Consider the following 18,572-nt stretch of genomic DNA (forward strand, 5'->3'; position numbering starts at 1 on the left):
TAGTTTTATATTTATGTTTTTAAAAAATTATTTCATTTAAACATAAATATGAAGCTGAATCGTTTTCTTTAATTTATTTCTTATTTATTAAAATCAGGCAATTGGTTGATAAAACATTGATTAAAATTAAGATGCCTCCATCCCTCAAAAGTTAGCGTCAGCTGCTTCTTGCTTGCCATGATTTCTTTGCAGACTGATATGAGCCTCTGTCATGTCTGTGGACCTTGTGACTATTGTGCAAGCGCGCAGATGGCAGTGTCGCTGTCAAATCTAACCAAAAGTAACGTTGCGCTGAATTGGAAAATGAACTACGTTACGTTACCAAATTTTCAGTAGTAACGCGTTACACTACTTTTTTCTCAAAAAAGTAGTTACGTTACTGTAACGCGTTACTTTGTAACGCGTTACACACAACACTGTCGACCGCATACGTCATCGAGGTTCTCACATTTCAGTTAAAATACATTAAAAAATTAAGATTTATTTATTTTACAATCATTGTAGTTTCATTCTTACCTTGAAATGTAACGGTTGCTTTTCTGAAATTAAACCCGAAATATTAAACCTTGATGACGTATGCGGTCGACCAACGTGACTTCCGGAGAACGAACCCGAAAACATGTTCGGGACGTGTCCGGCGGAACTGGCACGAATGGCCACCCTAGTCTCATTAGACATGCCGCTTTGATTCTCTTATCAATGTGAGGTCACATTGATAAAGCCCCACCCACTTACAGTCCTGCATTACCATAGTTTCCACCCTTATCGAGTTGTACTATGTCCACTAGACACTTTTGTCTCAGACTTTATTAATCAGATCTCTTTTAATTGAAAGCGCTCACTGTCTGTTTGTAAGGAAGTGAGAAGCTGTAGCTCATTTGCATTTAAAGGTACAGACATTAAAACAGCGCGTTTTTGCTATAATAAATGATCTGTGGGGTATTTTGAGCTGAAACTTCACAGACACATTCTGGGCACACCTGAGACTTATATTACATCTTGTAAAAAACATAATAGGGGGCCTTTAAAGTATATCAGACAGCTGTGATGTGATAAACTTGAATATATGACTATTGCAAAGCTATGAGCTTTAAGAAAAAAGACCCTGATGTCAATATGAATATGGTCTCATTGCAATGTTCATGGTTAAAGCTGATCATTAGATAAAATAAAAATAAAAAAATGAGAAAAATGTGCATTTTGTTTATGCTACCATAAGAGAACATTTTGTGACCTTTAAGTTTGTGCTACATCTAAAATGTAAAATTACTGACAATTTTTCCATGTATTCTCATACTTCCATTTTTCTCCATTTCAAAATATTTATATGTATTTTCCATTTCCTTTGTTTTGCTGATATCTCCTGATGAAATTGTTCAATGAAAATGACGATTCATAATGTAGGCTACATAGTAGGCCTATATGTCATCATCACTTCAGAATTCCCACTGTGAGGTCACATTTTCATGTCATTGTTTAGGAAAATATATCAGCATCCTTTACTTTTTTTATGTCTTTTTCTATGTTTATCATTTATGTCATTAAAATGTGATTTGAAAATGATTTCATGTTGCGCCAGATGGTTCATTTGAAAGACACAGGTTTGATTTTGGTCTGAATGATGTCCTGTGCAGATTCCACTCTTCTTTTTTTTTCAATATTTTCCTTGTTTCTCATTCTACTGTCTCTATCCATAAAATGTAGAAAATCACAAAAGAAAATGTCAATGTCCTTGTGTTCTCCTGTCCTCTCAGGATTTGTCTAGTGTCTGATGTGGCAAAGAGACCACGGCTGTTTTTGTGACAGGTTTGTCTTTGCCCTTCATGAAGTAAGTGAGCAGTTCTCCTTTTCCTTTAACATAGATGGGTCCTCGTTTGACGAACCGGAAGCCATATTCCTTTAGGATGTGATAGCAGTCCTCCACCACCTGAGGATCACCAACACCATAAATACAGATGTCTGTATTAAAGCTATACTGTATATAATAGACATTCACAATATTTTTTACAATGATTTTGATGGCAATATTACCATAAACAACATTAAATTTAATGCACTTTATTTTAATTACTTATTGGAAAACTAAGTTTCCTAAAGATGGTCAATAGGTTGACCCTGGAACACAAACGGGTTTATTTTGTAGCAATAGCCAATTGTATGGGTCAAATTTTCTTTTATGCCAAAAATCATTAGGATATTATGTAAAGATCATGTTCCATGAAGATATTTTGTTAATTTCCTACAGTAAATATATCTAAACTTTATTTTTGGGAGTGGATGCAGTTGCAACTTTAAAGGCCATTTTCTCAATTTAAATAGATTTTTTGTACCCTTCAGACCCCATATTGACCCTTATGACTGGTCTTGTGGTCCAGGGTCACATTTATGTTTTTTATTCTTAACACAATGACATAATCCTTATATCACCTGTATGTTACCCATAACACCCGTGGACTCCATACGACTGGCGACATTCACAGTGTTTCCCCAGATGTCAAAATGAGGCTTACGAGCGCCAATCACTCCGGCTAACACGCTTCCCTTATTCAGACCTGACAATAAAACACACATGGCATGTAAACAACCCAAAAAACTCCCATGCATATGACCTATACACAGTAACGAAATCCAGTAAATCAGTTAGGTGTTTGCTGACCTATACGCAGCATGAAGTTATTGAACGATTGTTTGTTCAGGTTTCCAAGTATGACTTTCATAGCCAGAGCAAAGTCTGCCAAATCTGAGAAGTGTTGCCATCGGTCTAACAGCGACTGCTCCTCCACCTGTATAAAATACACACAGTGTGACATCAGCATTTTAAGTAAGCATTATGGGATTCAGTGTGTGTTGTGTAGTCGACCTTGCGGTTCTCGTATCCGTTGGTGTTACTCTCTGGTGTCACCCCGGATGCGGCCATGTACGTGCTGCCGATGGTCTTGATCTTTGTGATGTGGCGGAACTCGGATCGATCCAACAGCTAAAACAAAGCCACAATAAATGAGGTTAAAGAGAAACAGCCTCATTTACAGAAAAATAATGTCAAAGGATTAAGAGACTAGAGGGACTCACGCTGTCAAAGTCGGAAATGATCTCGTTGAGGATTCGCAGGCATTCTAATCCTCCGTTGTTTATACTCTCTTCGGTGTAAAAGTCAGAAAAGTTCGGAATAGAGGCAAAAATCACGCCGGCCTCATCGTATGACTGACTGTACAGCTCCTGCAAAACACATACACATTAGTTCACACATTTATTCAAGACTAAACTCAATGGGGTGGTTTCCCGGACAGGGATTACCTTAAAACAGGACTAGGCCTTAGTTTAATTAGGAAATATAACTAGTTTAAACAAGCATGCCTTTCTAAAAACAACATTATTTGAGTGCATTTTGAGGCAAAACAAAGGGCACTGATGTATTTTAAGATATGTCAGTGCAAGTTGTTTTTAAGGCTATATCCACACGAAGCCGGTGCATTCCCTATCCGATCATTTTTTTTCCTTGCTCTAAAAAAATTATCCGTAAACACGAAACCACTGAAACCGACTGAAAGCGGTGTAGTATATATGCCGGACCAGTATGGGGCGCTGTATTTCTGCCACAGATATACACTATACACGGAGAAGAAGACTTTGAGCATGCGCATAGCCAACGTATGGTGTTGTCCATTATCGCTTGTTGGTCACCACAATTGCATAGAAGCAATAGATTTTGCTGTAATAAAGCTAGTAGGCTTTAGTAGCTTCTGTAGCACGAACACAATCACGTAATCCGCCGTTATTGTTGTTGCTGTTACGTGTGACGCTTCCGACACGTGATGTGATGACGTTTTCGCTTCACAAAATATACGGATTGGCTGTACAGACGAAACCGCAAGGGTGTCGGTTTCAGATTTATCCACTTTAGGACCCGGTTTCAAAAAATAGCGGATTCAGTCTCCCAAAACGCCGGATCCGTGTGGATGAAACGCCAATACGATAACAAATTTATACGTAAACAGTGATACGCGTCTCCGTGTGGACAGCCCCTTAGTTTGGGCAGCTCTTACATTTATTTTAGTCTACGACTAGTCTAATCCCTGTCCGGGAAATCGCCCCAATGAGAACTAGACTTAATCAGGAAATTAGGATGACAAAATTATATTATTTATTTATTTGACAGACACTTTTTCCAAAGCGACTTAAAGCCACAATATGTAGATGTTCACCACTAGAGGTTGCTATTACACAAAACACAATTTAGGCTTAAAGTGGTCATAGTATTCAATTTTTTTAAAGATGTAAAGTAAGTCTTTGGTATCCCCAGAGTGTGTATGTGAAGTTTTAGCTCAAAATACCCCACATATAATTTATTATGTTAAAATTGCCATATTTTAGGTGCGAGCAAAAATGTGCCATTTTCAGGATGTTTCCTTTAAAATGTAAATGAGCTGATGAAATGCAAACACTGATCGACATAATGGTGGTATGTTAAAATTGAAACTCAATTGTGCTGTCAATTATTTTTTTGTCTTTCTCTCTGCACTTAATGACAGTGCCGTGGTTGGATAGTACAGATTAAGAGGCGGTATTATTATAATAAGACTAATAAAAAGGACTTTCTTACGTATTTTTGTATTGTTTTCAGTAGAAATATCTAAAAATTCTTAAATTAACATGCTTTTTCTTCATGATCAAAAGGACCTAAGAAAATAAGTCTAGTTTTTAGACAAAAAATATACAAATAAAGTGAATTTGAGCTTAAAACAAGCAAAAATATCTGCCAAATGGGTGAGAAAAATTCATTAAATTGTATAGTTTTTGTCTAAAAACTAGACTTATTTTCTCAGGTCATTTTGCTCATCATGAAAATACATCTTGATTTATGAATTTTTAGATATTTCTACTGAAAACAAGACCAAAATACTAAGTTAGAAAGTTATTTTATGCAGTGCACTACCTACGTCACAAAACAGGCAAAATCTGAATGACCTTATTTTTCACATACTTTACCGAAACTAATTACTGGTGTGGTCTTTATGATGTTTTCTAGGTTCAGAGAAGCACTGGGGACTCAATTACAGCACTTAAACATGTAAAAAGTCATATTTTCATAATATGTCCCTTCAAACAACACCCCATTTCAATCTTTCCCCGCCATTGACAAGTTATCTCGTCAATTAAGAAAAAACATTTGTATGAAAAAAATGTGTTCCTGATGAGTTTTTATGGTTATTTATTACACGGCTCTCTGGAATGCTTGATTCTGATTGGTCAGTTGAGACATTTGCAGGTTCGTTCTTTTCAAATAATAACCGCTCCAAAGTAATAACGCATAGCCGGTACTACTTGTACGAGTAAAATCGCTCCGCGCCAATAAAGATCAATAAAGATTACGGTTTGGCGCCATCTTGTGACAAACACTGGACAACCACGACAAGACACAGAGAGCTTACTGAGACTGAACTTGACAAAATAGAGCATGACAGCTACGAAGCGAACACACAAAAAAATACAGAATGGGCATTAAAACTTCTCAAAGACTGGCTAAAAGAGAAAAAATGGAGACAGACAAGTATGAAGCAGAGGATCTTAATAAGGTATTACGATCATTTTATGCATCTGTGCTCCGCTTCGCGTCGGGTCCTGATCACACTGTTGGGGCTTATTTCCTGATAACTACCGGCTGCCTCTACATTATCCCTTACATATAATACCGCAATTATCCACTAAATGGCGCACTTACCCAATTTATAAAAAAAACGAAAGCAAATTTTTTTTTATTAATATACACTCTGTGTATGTATTGATATTCCTTCACAAAATTCAATTTTTTTCAGCTTTTTGCTAAAAAAATATTTTTGAAGAAAAATACCTATATTTAAGAGTTTATAAGCAGAGAAAAAATATAGATAAGATGAAACATTTTTTTCCTGTTTTATTTGTTTGAAAGCATAGGGTCTGTTCTTTCATTTGATATATTTGTATGTTTATATATTTTTACAAAAAAATATTCCTGGAAGTCATTTTGTGAAACTTTTGTGCAACGTTTAAAAAAAAAAAGGCTGGCACGTAATTAGTTAAAAACCTATTGACTTTGGGAATAAAGAACCGGAAGTGCTCAAATGGTAACTTGTTTCTGAAAAAATATGTCATCCTTGCAGAAATCTCTGATAAAATAATTTTTGTTTTGGGTTGAATATCCCTTTATAAACTCATTCAGGAATATACTTATTTAAGATAATTTTTGGTAGTACCTATACTTATTCAAAATCTCCCTCTAGTACCTCATCTCGTTTCTTGGAGCCAAGGAAATGTTTGGCCACATGATCTGGAAGCATATTCGTGACCAATGCTTCGTTGTATGTTCTCATTTCGTACACCTTCTCCTTCTGATCGTGAACCTGGATCTTCCACAGAAACAGTTTACGAGACTGTTTTTCCACCTGAGAGAGAGAGGGCAACAAAATGATACATGATTTTTGTAAAAATCAGTATGCAGATATTTCTGCAGCATCATAGCAACACAGAAAAAAATATTGTGTGACGTACATGGCGAGCAAAGTAGTAGAGACTTATCATCATAACGATAATCATCACACTCAAAAGATATCGGGTGGGAACCACAGAATACCTAAAAAACACAAACACAAAGATCATCATTTCAGTTATCAGCCAATCACACGAGCTCTAGCAAAAGAACTTTAAGGGATAGTTCACCCAAAAATAAAATTTACCCCATTGTTTACTCACCCTCAATGTATATGATTATATTTTTTCAGACAAACACAATCTCAGTCCTATAAGAAAATGCCATGGCTGTACCAAGCTTTATAATGGTAGTAAATGGTGCTTTTGATATGAAGCCCAGAAAAGTGCATCCATCCCAAGATAATATACTGTACATAGAGGATGGCTTGATGGTAAGTAAATAATGGGATAATTTTCATTTTTGGGTAAACTATACCTTAATATTATATTAAAAATAGAAAGTTATGTCTGTGTCACTTTTGTTTTTTAGCATGCACACAAATCTGTAATACGTTACCGCAGCTTGACTCACCTGTATTCCAGGTAGCGAATAAAATCGTAGATGTCGTAAATATACATCCAACTGTGGATATTGACGGCACCTGTTGCTATGGTAACCAACATCATGAGCGCCAGTTTGACGACATGACTGAGCTGCACAAGCATAACAGATGATATTAGCGACAGCACGGATATATAACCGTAGTATTTGGGGTTTTCTGCACATCCACCATCACCCAGAGACTCAAGAGTTACACCAGAGCTGGAGTTCAACAGCACCAGAGGAGGCTGAACGCAGCTGAGCTAAAAACAACAACAAAAGTGAGATCCAACTGATTTACAGAGCTGTGACACAAATGGAGACGTACGCACCAAACCGTGGTGCTCTCTCTTTATTTATTGTCTCAGTCTCTTTCTAATTAACTGATCTGTTCTTAGTCAGAATATGAAATTGGACCAGATTATTTAACCAAAATAAATATATAAAGAATTCTCACCATATCAGCCACTTCAGCCATGGTGAGAACAAATATGGCCGCCATCGCCCAAGTGTTACGAGCCCAACGCGTGCGGTCAATCCAGTGTGAGAACGATACAAGTCTTCGTGGGAACACCTGAAACACACAAACCCTATTACATAAACTGACATAAAAAAATCCAAGGTTATATTTTGCAGTAAAACCACAAACATGTTCTTATAGCTGACTTTGAATATTGCTTTAGCAATGCTAAGGTCATGAGTTTGATCTCATTATAAAATGTATGAATGCACTGTCACTGCCAAATGGTGCCATAAGTGTCTGCCAAATGAATAAAATATAAACACGTAAATGTAGAAAGATTTTACACAAGGGGCCCTATTTTAATGATCTGAAAAGCAAGTGCGAAGCGCAAAGCACAAGTGACTTTGTGGGCGGATCTTGGGCGCTGTTGCTATTTTCCCGGCGGGAGAAATAACTCTTGCGCCGGGCGCAAATCAATAAGGGGTTGGTCTGAAGTAGGTTAATTATTCATAGGTGTGGTTTGGGCGTAACGTCAAATAAACCAATCTGAACGTCATCCAACATTCCCTTTAAACGCAAGTTCGCAAGTTCCATGGCGGGTTGCTATTATTATGACGGATTTACCAGGCGCACGCCAGGAGCGGTTCACAGCCGAGGAGACCCACGTTCTTGTAAGAGCAGTCAAAGACGGAGAAGTTGTTTTGTATGGGGATAGGAGAAACCTGCCCAAATCAGCGTAGGTTAAACAGGCGTGAGAGGAAATAGCCACAATTGTCTCATCAGCTGGCATCCCCAGGACGTTGCGCCACAAGCGCTGCAATGATGTCAGGAGACGGCCGACGTGCGTCTGTGGAGGGAAAAACCCGCTGTGCGCCGGTGCAAAATATGAATGATACATGCGGCACTGACAAAGTCAATTGCGCTGGTTGCAAGATAGGGCCCTAAATTTTATTATAAGTGGAGTTTCAAATTTGTGCACCTACTGGCAAACAAGGGTACTGCAATACTTTGAGATGACCGAGTGCTTCATAGTTTTTAAATACTCAGTCTACCCAATAAATTATTAAAATCAAACAAAAAAAATATGAATTCTCATATTTCTATTTCATTAATAGCTCAGACAAAATCATAACTGGCTCTGGACTGGGGGCAGTGCCCCCCCCGACACCCCCCAAAATCCACCTATGTATATCACTTAAAGTAAAGCATTTACCCCCAAATTCTCAAAATGAAAAACTTTTACCCCAATGTAAAAAAGTGATATGGGGTGTCTTATATATGGGGACAGGACTTAAGTCTAGTTCCTAACTAAAATGGATGTTTGAACTGTCTTAACTGAAAATGTCTTGCGCTGATATATCTAAAAATATATATGTGCCACTACCAGTTTGCACAGTAATGTTTTTTGTAAATGTGTTTGTTTTAACTACCTAATATAACTAAGGCATATTTGTCTTTAAAGGCGGGGTGCATGATTTTTGAAAAAAGTCGGGCCGAGCACCAAAACACACTTGTAGCCAATCAGCAGTAAGGGGCGTGTCTACTAACCAACATCGTTGCCTGGGTTGCGTATGTGTGGGGCGGGTCTATCAAAACAAGGTCCAGATTCTATTGGGGTAGCGGCGTGTTTGTTTAGGTGATTTCAAATATCAACACTGGCTTTCAGGGATCATGCACCCCGCCTTTAATGTATGACACTTTAAACTATAACAAAGCAATGAGAATCTAATGAGAACTACAGCTGAAAATTTCTTATTTTCTTTTGAATGCTGGAAAATGTATAACCTGTATGTGTTTTTGTGATATTCACCCAATCATCTGTGATATTGAACTTACACGTGGGAAGATGGCAGCCATTGAACACAGAGTCAGGATCAGAAGTAAAATCTCACCCACAGCCAGAGTCACATAATTCACGATCAACCTTTCAATGATCAAACAGACATCTGATAACATCTGTCACTATAGAGCAGAAATGTCAATATCACTCATATATTACTCTTTCATTCATGCTTAGTCATAAAATGAGTTTTACTCACTGTGGGTCGATGAGGATTTCCATAGCAGAGGTGAAGATCAGAACGACACAACAGCAGGCGAATGCAGGGCCTGTCCGTCTCTCTTTCTCTGCAGAGTAACGCAACTCAAGGTCAGGATCCACAAACCTCAGAGACAGGACGCCGGTCCTCTTCTCCTCCTCACTGAAAGACAGACAGATAGATGATGAAGTAATACGGGCATCAAGACAAAGAGAAGTCAGATCATGATGAGCTAAAGAAGAAAATGTTGGTGTTTAATTACGTCTCTTCTGTTTCTCTGTCCAACAGAACTTCATTCAGAAGATGACTCAGATCCTGTTCTTCAGAAATCATTTCATCTGTCTCACTGCTCTCCTGAAACTGCTGACAAATCACAGACGTTTTATAGACAGATAGACATGTTTGATAGACAGACAGACAGACAGACAGGTAGACAGATGTTTTCATCAAAAGACAGACAAGGCAGACAAACAGACAGACGCTTAATAGACAGACAGATGCCTAATAAACAGACAGACAGAAAGACAGATATACGCTTAAAAGACAGACAGATAGTTGTTTCATAGACAGACAGATGTTAAGTAAACAAACAAACAGACAGACAGACAAGGCAGACAGACAGACGTTTAATAGGCAGACAGACAGATGTTCTATAGACAGACAGACAGACAAATAGATGTTTCATAGACAGACAGACAAGACAAGACAGACAGACAGACAGACAGACACGTAATAGACAGACAGACAGATGTTTCATAGACAGAAAGACAGACAGATGTTTCATAGACAGACAGACATACAGATGCTTAATAGACAAACAAACAGATGCCTTATAAACAGACAGACGCTTAACAGACAGACCTACAGACAGACAGATGTTTCATAGACAGACAGAAAGACAGATGCTTAATAGACAAACAAACAGATGCCTAATAAACAGACAGACGCTTAATAGACAGACAGACAGACAAATGTTTCATAGACAGACAGACAAACGCTTAATAGACAGACAGACAGACAAGGCAGACAGACAGATGCTTAATAAATAAAAAGACAGAATGCCTAATAAACAGACAGACAGACACTTAATAGACAGACAGACAGACCGTTGTTTTATAGACAGACAGATGTTTAGTGAACAGACAGACAGACACTTAATAAACAGACAGACAGATGTTCTATAGACAGACAGACAGACAATTAGATGTTTCATAGACAGACAGACAGACAAATAGATGTTTCATAGACAGACAGACAGACAGACAGACAGACAGACAGATGTTTTATAGACAGACAGACAAGACAGACAGACAGATGTTTCATAGACAGACAGACAGACAGACAGACAGATGTTTTATAAACAGACAGACAAGACAGACAGACAGACAGACAGACACGTAATAGACAGACAGACAGAGAGATGTTCTATAGACAGACAGATGTTTCATAGACAGACAGATGCTTAATAGACAAACAAACAGATACGTAATAAACAGACAGACGCTTAATAGACAGACAAATGTTTCATAGACAGACAAACGCTTAATAGACAGACAGACAGACAAGGCAGACAGACAGATGCTTAATAGATAAACAGACAGATGCCTAATAAACAGACAGACAGACACTTAATAGACAGACAGACAGACCGTTGTTTTATAGACAGACAGATGTTTAGTGAACAGACAGACAGACACTTAATAAACAGACAGACAGATGTTCTATAGACAGACAGACAGACAATTAGATGTTTCATAGACAGACAGACAGACAAATAGATGTTTCATAGACAGACAGACAGACAAATAGATGTTTCATAGACAGACAGACAGACAGACAGACAGACAGACAGACAGATGTTTTATAGACAGACAGACAAGACAGACAGACAGATGTTTCATAGACAGACAGACAGACAGACAGACAGATGTTTTATAAACAGACAGACAAGACAGACAGACAGACAGACAGACACGTAATAGACAGACAGACAGAGAGATGTTCTATAGACAGACAGATGTTTCATAGACAGACAGATGCTTAATAGACAAACAAACAGATACGTAATAAACAGACAGACGCTTAATAGACAGACAAATGTTTCATAGACAGACAAACGCTTAATAGACAGACAGACAGACAAGGCAGACAGACAGATGCTTAATAGATAAACAGACAGATGCCTAATAAACAGACAGACAGACAGTTGTTTTATAGACAGACAGATGTTTAGTGAACAGACAGACAGACGCTTAATAAACAGACAGACAGACAGACAGACAGACGCTTAATAGACAGACAGAGAGACAGTTGTTTCATAGACAGACAGACAGACAGATGCTTAATAGACAGACTGACAGACAAGGGAGACAGACAAGTATTTCATAGACAGATGGACAGATAGATGTTTCATAGACAGACAGAAAGACAGACAGACATACAGACAAACGCTTAATAGACAGACAAACAGACAAACAGATGCTTACTAGATAAAAAGACAGATGCCTAATAAACACACAGACAGACAGACAGATGCTTAATACACAGACAGACAGTCGTTTCAAAGACAGACAGACACTTAATAGACAGACAGACAGACACTTAATAGACAGACAGACAGACAGTTGTTTTATAGACAAACAGATGTTTAGTGAACAGACAGACAGACTCTTAATAGACAGACAGACAGATAGACAGACAGACATATGTTTCATAGACAGACAGAAAGACAGATGCTTAACAGACAGACAGACAGACACACATGCGCACACACACACACACATAGATAGCCCAGTCACACGAAATTACGTACCTATAGTCACATAATTTTTTTATTCTTTTTCGTGACACTGTCACGAATTTCCACGTTTTTTCGTGATCGTATCACGAATTTCTGTTTATGTGTCATTGTCACGTATTGGTTACTCAACTGTTTGGTCCTAATTTCTTACCATTTTCGCTTCAGTTAGGGTTAAATTTACATAAATAAATCAGAAAAAATAGTATAAACCAATACTTAAAGTGACATCCTAACGCAAACACCAAATCTAACCCTAAACCGAAGTGAAAATGGTTTGAAAATAAGAAAAAGCAGTTGCGTAACCAATATGTTATAATGACACAGAAACAGAAATTCGTGATACGATCACGGAAAAACGCAGAAATTTGTGACAGTATCACAAAAAAGAATCAAAAAATTATGTGACTATTGGAATGTAACTTTGTGAGACAGTAGGATGTTTCATAGACAGACAGACACTTAATAGACAGACAGACAGACAGACACTTAATACATAAACAGACAGACGCTTAATAGACAGACAGACAAGGCAGATGCTTAATAGACAGACAAACAGACAGACAGACAGATGCCTAATAAACAGACAGACGCTTAATAGACAGACAAACAGACAGACAGACAGATGCCTAATAAACAGACAGACACTTAATAGACAGACAGACAGACAGTTGTTTAATAGACAGACAGGAAGACAGATATTTCATTGCACCTCACCTGTGTTTCTGTGTCCTCAGTGATCATTTTTATTGATGTGGTACTGCCACTGGTTTCTGTGGTGGTGATCATCTGAAAACAGTTTCAGAGCAGACAGACAGACAGACAGACAGACAGACAGACAGACAGACAGACAGTTAGTTATGAAGCAGAATACAACTCACACAGTAAGAGTAAATATCACGACACTCACTGCACCGTTGCTCACGCCATTTAACACAGTTCTGTTTGTGGGCACAAGCACCAGGTACGTGTCAATGCCTTTCTCCATCAGATAGTCACAGCGTTCCCCTCCTTCACCAGGCTCCAGCTCAAACTCACCGTGCAAACAGTCCATTGTGCTTTGAGAAATGTGCACACGCCTGTAAACACACACGTTACTCTTGAGCACATTTAATACACACCACATGCCTGTACAAGAGGAGGTTCTGGTTGATCTTACCCAGGGATGCCCCCTGACTCCATCTTGTTTGCCACAGTAACATCAGTTGACCAGACATCAAACTGCCAGCGCTTCTGTCCCAGTACTCCACCCAGAACTGTTCCCGTGTGCACACCGACACGCATGTCCACCCCCGTCTTAGTTTTCTCCCGCACGTAACTTTAACAAAAATACAGTCGATCTGAATGATAATTGACTGAACAATCCTATATCTGCCCCCACACAATGGCCGCACCGTACTATAACTTTGCACATCCCAATCTACTTTGTACTCACGAGATGGCTTTCACCATAGACAGACCCATCATGATGGAGCAGACTGCATGGTCTTCTCTATAATCTGGCAAGCCGCAGATACAGTAATAACAGTCTCCCAAAATCTTGATCCTTAGCTGATGATGTTGCTGATAAAAACACACACAGATTCAAGTGGATAAACTCTGAAGAAACATCTGTGAATGTGTCTATGTGCATGGATGTCCCAAAGGTTGGATCATGAATTGTTTTTAGATTTCTTGTCACAAATTATAAGGCGCACCTTATACCTTCTAAAAAACGTTTCTGTACTTTTTTCCTTTTGGTGAATGGTTAGACAAATATTCAACAATATTGATATTTTTACTCACTGCTGCAAGTTTGTCGAAGCGAGCGAAGAGTTCATTAAGTAGTTTGACGAGTTCTTTAGGAGTGACGACAGATGACAGCTGAGTAAAACCCACAATATCTGCAAAAAGTATACTGGACAGAGAGGACAGGGGGTGTAAGAGCATTACATTGATCAATGCTGTCAGCCCATAGGCCAAAAATATTTTTTTATTTATGCTAAATAATCTTTTTTAGAATGTAAAGCTTAATTAAATATATTTTTACATTTTGAAAATATTTCTTTATACATTAACATATATTTCAAAATGTATTTCAGGGGCAACAAATAAATATCTAATTTTACAAAACATATATTTTTCCTGGCCAAAAAATACAAGTTTGTATAAAATGTATATTTTGTAGTTGAAAATATATTTTTATTTTTTCAAACCTGTTATGTTTGAAATAAATGAGTGAATATAAATGCTTAAAATATATTTCAAAATATACAAAACATGGCCAAAAAATATATTGGTGATTTTTTTTCAAAATATATTTCAGCACATATTTTTTTGGCCATTTTTAAAAAAAAAATTAAAATATATTTGAAAATATATATTTTTGCCTTTTGGGAATGCTCAGTGCCTTGCTTCAAGTCAACATGAATGATTTTCAGTTCATTATTAAACATAATATTAAGAGAAAACATGTCATTGATGTCAAAAAAGCAAAAAAAATCATTGAATTTGTGTAATAAAAAGAGTGACTGAAAGAAATATATATCAACCTAGCTAGCATGAATTTACAATGAACAATATATTTTTACAGCTTTTATTAATCTTTAGTTGATATAAGTTTTAGTTGATCATTGTCTGTCTGCATGTTAATTAACATGTAGTACTAAGATTAATAAATCCTGTAAAAGTATTAAAATATTACATTACCATATATTTCAAAATGTATTTTGGGGCTACAAATACATTTCTAATTTTACAACCCATAATACAAAAAAAAATACTTTTTCTGGCCAAAAAACAAAAGTTTGTTTAAAATGTATATTTTTGTAGTTGAAAATATATTTAGCCTAATTTAAATCTTTTTAAATATGGTATGTTTACAGGTTTGTAACATACAAAGTTTTTTCTCCCAATGCAAAGTGAATGCTTTAAAATATATTTATTAAAAAAAAATCTAAATATACAAAAAATGGCTAAAAATATATTGGGTGAAAAATACATTTTTGTAATATATATATATATCTAAAAATATATTTCAGCACATATATTTGTTGGCCATTTCAGTATATTTTAAAATATATTTTAAAATATATATTTTTGCCTTTTGGAAATGCTAAGTGCCTTGTTTTAAGTCAACATGAATAATTTTCAGTTCATTATTAAACCTAATATTAAGAGAAAACATGTCATTGATGTCAAAAGGGGAAAAAACCATTGAATGTGTGTAATAAAGAGAGGGACTGAAAGGCATATATTCACCTAGCTAGCATAAATTTAAAATGAAAAATATATTTTTACAGTATTTATTAATTTTTAGTCAATATAAGTTTTAGTTGATCATTGTCTGTTCAAGTAAGCTTATAGGCAAATTGAAAATTTTTAGGATAATTTTAATGAACAGGATTAATAAATCCTGTAGAAGTATTATTTATTGTCAGTTTAGGTTAACTAATGTTTATGTTAATACACAATACCTTATTGCATAGTGTTACTTAAATATGTTTAGTAAATGTAGTTTTATGGGCAGTAAAAAAATGTTTATGGCCGGTAAATCTTCTCAACTCACTAGCCATTGGCAGGTGGAAAAAAGTTAGTTGTAGTCCCTGGTAGTACACTTTGATACAAGTCAAGGTGTTTATGTGTTTTACCTGACGTTTTCATGGCGGTACATGTACATTGTGTTGAACTGTTGGGCATCTGTTTTTTGATTGGCTCCTTTTTTCATCCCCTGAAGCATCTCATCGGCTATATGCCTCGGTAAGATTGACAACAGCAACTCTTCCTACACACACACATATGTAGATTATGCATCTTGTGTTCATGTGCATCACATGCTCAAGTTAAATTTTTAATTTAAATTAAAATCTTTGAGAGTCATAAACAAATGATATGAGACTCAAACAATACGATTTTCTTCATACTTTCAGGTGTTTGGCACTAATCTTCTTAACTATTTAACTTGGTAAATCTTTAAATTGTGTACTACATCTAAATTGCTTATGGTGTGTTTCTTTAATTCTTAAAGGAAACAGTGATGTGGTGTTTTGGGAGTTTGATCGCAGGGAACAATTGTCTTTTGATGCTGTTTCCTTAGCGAGCCAAACCACTCATCTGTGATCTGATTGGTTGGCTGCACTCAACTCTCTAAAGCCCTTCTGTGGCATTCTGGGATGGCGGAGGTCTTTGGAGACCATGTGACTATATAAGCAGAAAGCAATTAACTGCAGTTAGTGATGTAGAATTCCATTGCTCATACATATATCAACAATAGCACATATTGTTATTCCAAATTTGTGAATCTGTGAACCCTTGAGCGAGAGGGGGAGTAGTCAGGAGTGATGATGTTACTGCGCGCCGAAGTCGAAGTGCTGCAAACTAAATGCTCATTTTTTATTTGCTTAAAATGTTCCCTTTTATTTTGTGCTACCATACTTACGCGTATAACTACTCATGTAACAGTCTTCAAATCGGGAAAACATGGAAGTGTTTGGTGGCTTCTAAATTCATCCCTGTTTGGATCCTAAGGAATGAATGGGGCTAGGCTAAATGCTAACACATTCACAATGTGCTTTACAAAGATTAAGTGCACTCATTGAAAAAAGATGGGTATGTATTAATTTGTTTAAGTTGAGGTAAGAACATACAAAAAAATATAGAAAAATGGTGGTGTTTTCCTTTAAAATTGCCACTTTGTAGGTGTGAGCAAAAATGTGCCGTTTTTGGGTGTGTCCTTTAAAATGCAAATTAGCTGATGAAATGCAAACACTGATCGCCATGATAGTGATTTGTTGAAATTAAAACTCAATTGTGCTGTCAATTATTTTTCTCTCTCTGCACTGGCAGTGCCATGTTTGGATAGTGCAAATTATAGGGCGGGATTGTCATAATAAAATCCCTTTTTGACATCACAAGGGGAGACAAATTTCAATGACCTATTTTTTCAGAGAATAGTTTACTATAGTTACTGGGTTATTCTTTTTCACATTTTCTTGTTTACATATGCAATTTCTTGTTGTTGTTTTTTTGCAAGAAAGCTGATAAAAGTAGTTTATCTTTACGTGTACTTTGAATGTATCGTATTTGACTACCTTACCCTTAAGATCAATAAGCAGCGTTATCTGCATCAATGTAACCCTGCTGTAAATAATAAACATGACTGAAGACTTCATCACTATTTTTGTTCTGTTGTTTTGCTATATTTTTTTAGCTGTTTGTTTCCATCGCCTGTTCCCTTGTACGTCATAATCTAAAGGTTCCCCCCGGGTCACCCCTAGGGTGCACACAGCACCTATTTTCCAGACACAATCTTAAATACAGTTTAAAATCTAAATATAGAAATATACATGAACGAAATGGAAATATTAAATGCACAGAAAATTACATGTTAAACTCACGTGTCATACGAACAACAATCAATGTTTCCACTATCGAAGAGTCGGTAGTTTTAACTACACAATTTTAAATGATGTTTAATTTCTGTATAACATTTTTAAGTATAGAAAAAGTTCCTCTAAAATCCCAGTCCTGTTTTGATTTGACACTGAAGTAGGGTTAGTACATACTGTATGACCAATAAAAAGTAATGTGTGATGACAAATTTACACTCTTGGGTCTTTATTGGCGTTGCTGTCACAATAACAACAGCCTTGGGATTGCCTTCATTACTGCAATAAAAGTGACAACATAACACAACATCTACATGAGAGAGAGAGAGAGAGAGAGATGCTGTACAGTGTGTTCTCATCTCTAGTTGTGCCACTAACAGCACACCTGGGCCCCAGAGTGGAGCTCCACCACAGAGCCCAATTAGAGTATCTCCATTAGCTGTACATAAAGCACACACACAGATATGACTTAAGTAGTTTCTCACAAGAAAAGCCTAAAATAAAAACTTTTGAACATTTTGAAAGTATAGACTGAGATGTGTTTGGAAAGGTGTGCGTACCTGTTGTTGACCTTGCTCCTTCAGAGTAAGACTGACTTCCAGAGATTGTTTGGCCTCTAGAAATGCCGTGCGGTACTTGCGGTCGGCCATAAAATATGACATCACACCCACCAGCATGGCAGCGAAAAACAGCATCAGATTTGCCACAAGCTACAAAAAGCAAAAATACTGAACACATGACACCTAACATATGGAGAACAGAAAGAAAGTCTAAATGAAGTTTTGGAGATGGTGGTTGCTAAGAGACCACCTCCATGACTTTAACATCAGAATATTTCTGTGCATTCTTTTGTATACACATT

The 18,572-nt window shown here is 36.8% G+C and overlaps 1 protein-coding gene across 2 annotated transcripts in view; it reads right to left on the reverse strand.

Moving 5' to 3' along the window:
• Positions 1–698: 698 nt before the first annotated feature.
• Positions 699–18,572, reverse strand: part of adcy3b (adenylate cyclase 3b) — an 18,856-nt gene continuing 982 nt past the window's right edge. Inside the window, exons 2-20 of one of the 2 annotated variants that reach the window (XM_073811383.1) lie at positions 18,271–18,420; positions 15,974–16,107; positions 14,130–14,241; positions 13,780–13,907; positions 13,504–13,662; positions 13,251–13,423; positions 13,062–13,117; positions 9,810–9,910; positions 9,548–9,709; positions 9,345–9,432; positions 7,503–7,619; positions 7,037–7,308; positions 6,526–6,607; positions 6,261–6,419; positions 3,070–3,216; positions 2,861–2,977; positions 2,657–2,783; positions 2,428–2,552; positions 699–1,927 (exon numbers count right to left, since the gene is read on the reverse strand). In XM_073811383.1, the coding sequence (XP_073667484.1) occupies positions 1,751–1,927; positions 2,428–2,552; positions 2,657–2,783; positions 2,861–2,977; positions 3,070–3,216; positions 6,261–6,419; positions 6,526–6,607; positions 7,037–7,308; positions 7,503–7,619; positions 9,345–9,432; positions 9,548–9,709; positions 9,810–9,910; positions 13,062–13,117; positions 13,251–13,423; positions 13,504–13,662; positions 13,780–13,907; positions 14,130–14,241; positions 15,974–16,107; positions 18,271–18,420 (2,586 nt within the window). In that variant the 3' untranslated portion in view covers positions 699–1,750. Of the gene's footprint in view, positions 1,928–2,427; positions 2,553–2,656; positions 2,784–2,860; positions 2,978–3,069; positions 3,217–6,260; positions 6,420–6,525; positions 6,608–7,036; positions 7,309–7,502; positions 7,620–9,344; positions 9,433–9,547; positions 9,710–9,809; positions 9,911–13,061; positions 13,134–13,227; positions 13,424–13,503; positions 13,663–13,779; positions 13,908–14,129; positions 14,242–15,973; positions 16,108–18,270; positions 18,421–18,572 lie in introns of both variants that reach the window. The other variant, XM_065256378.2, reaches the window with a different exon arrangement.

The sequence above is a fragment of the Paramisgurnus dabryanus genome, chromosome 12, assembly GCF_030506205.2.
Source record: "Paramisgurnus dabryanus chromosome 12, PD_genome_1.1, whole genome shotgun sequence".
Taxonomy (NCBI): Eukaryota; Metazoa; Chordata; class Actinopteri; order Cypriniformes; family Cobitidae; genus Paramisgurnus; species Paramisgurnus dabryanus.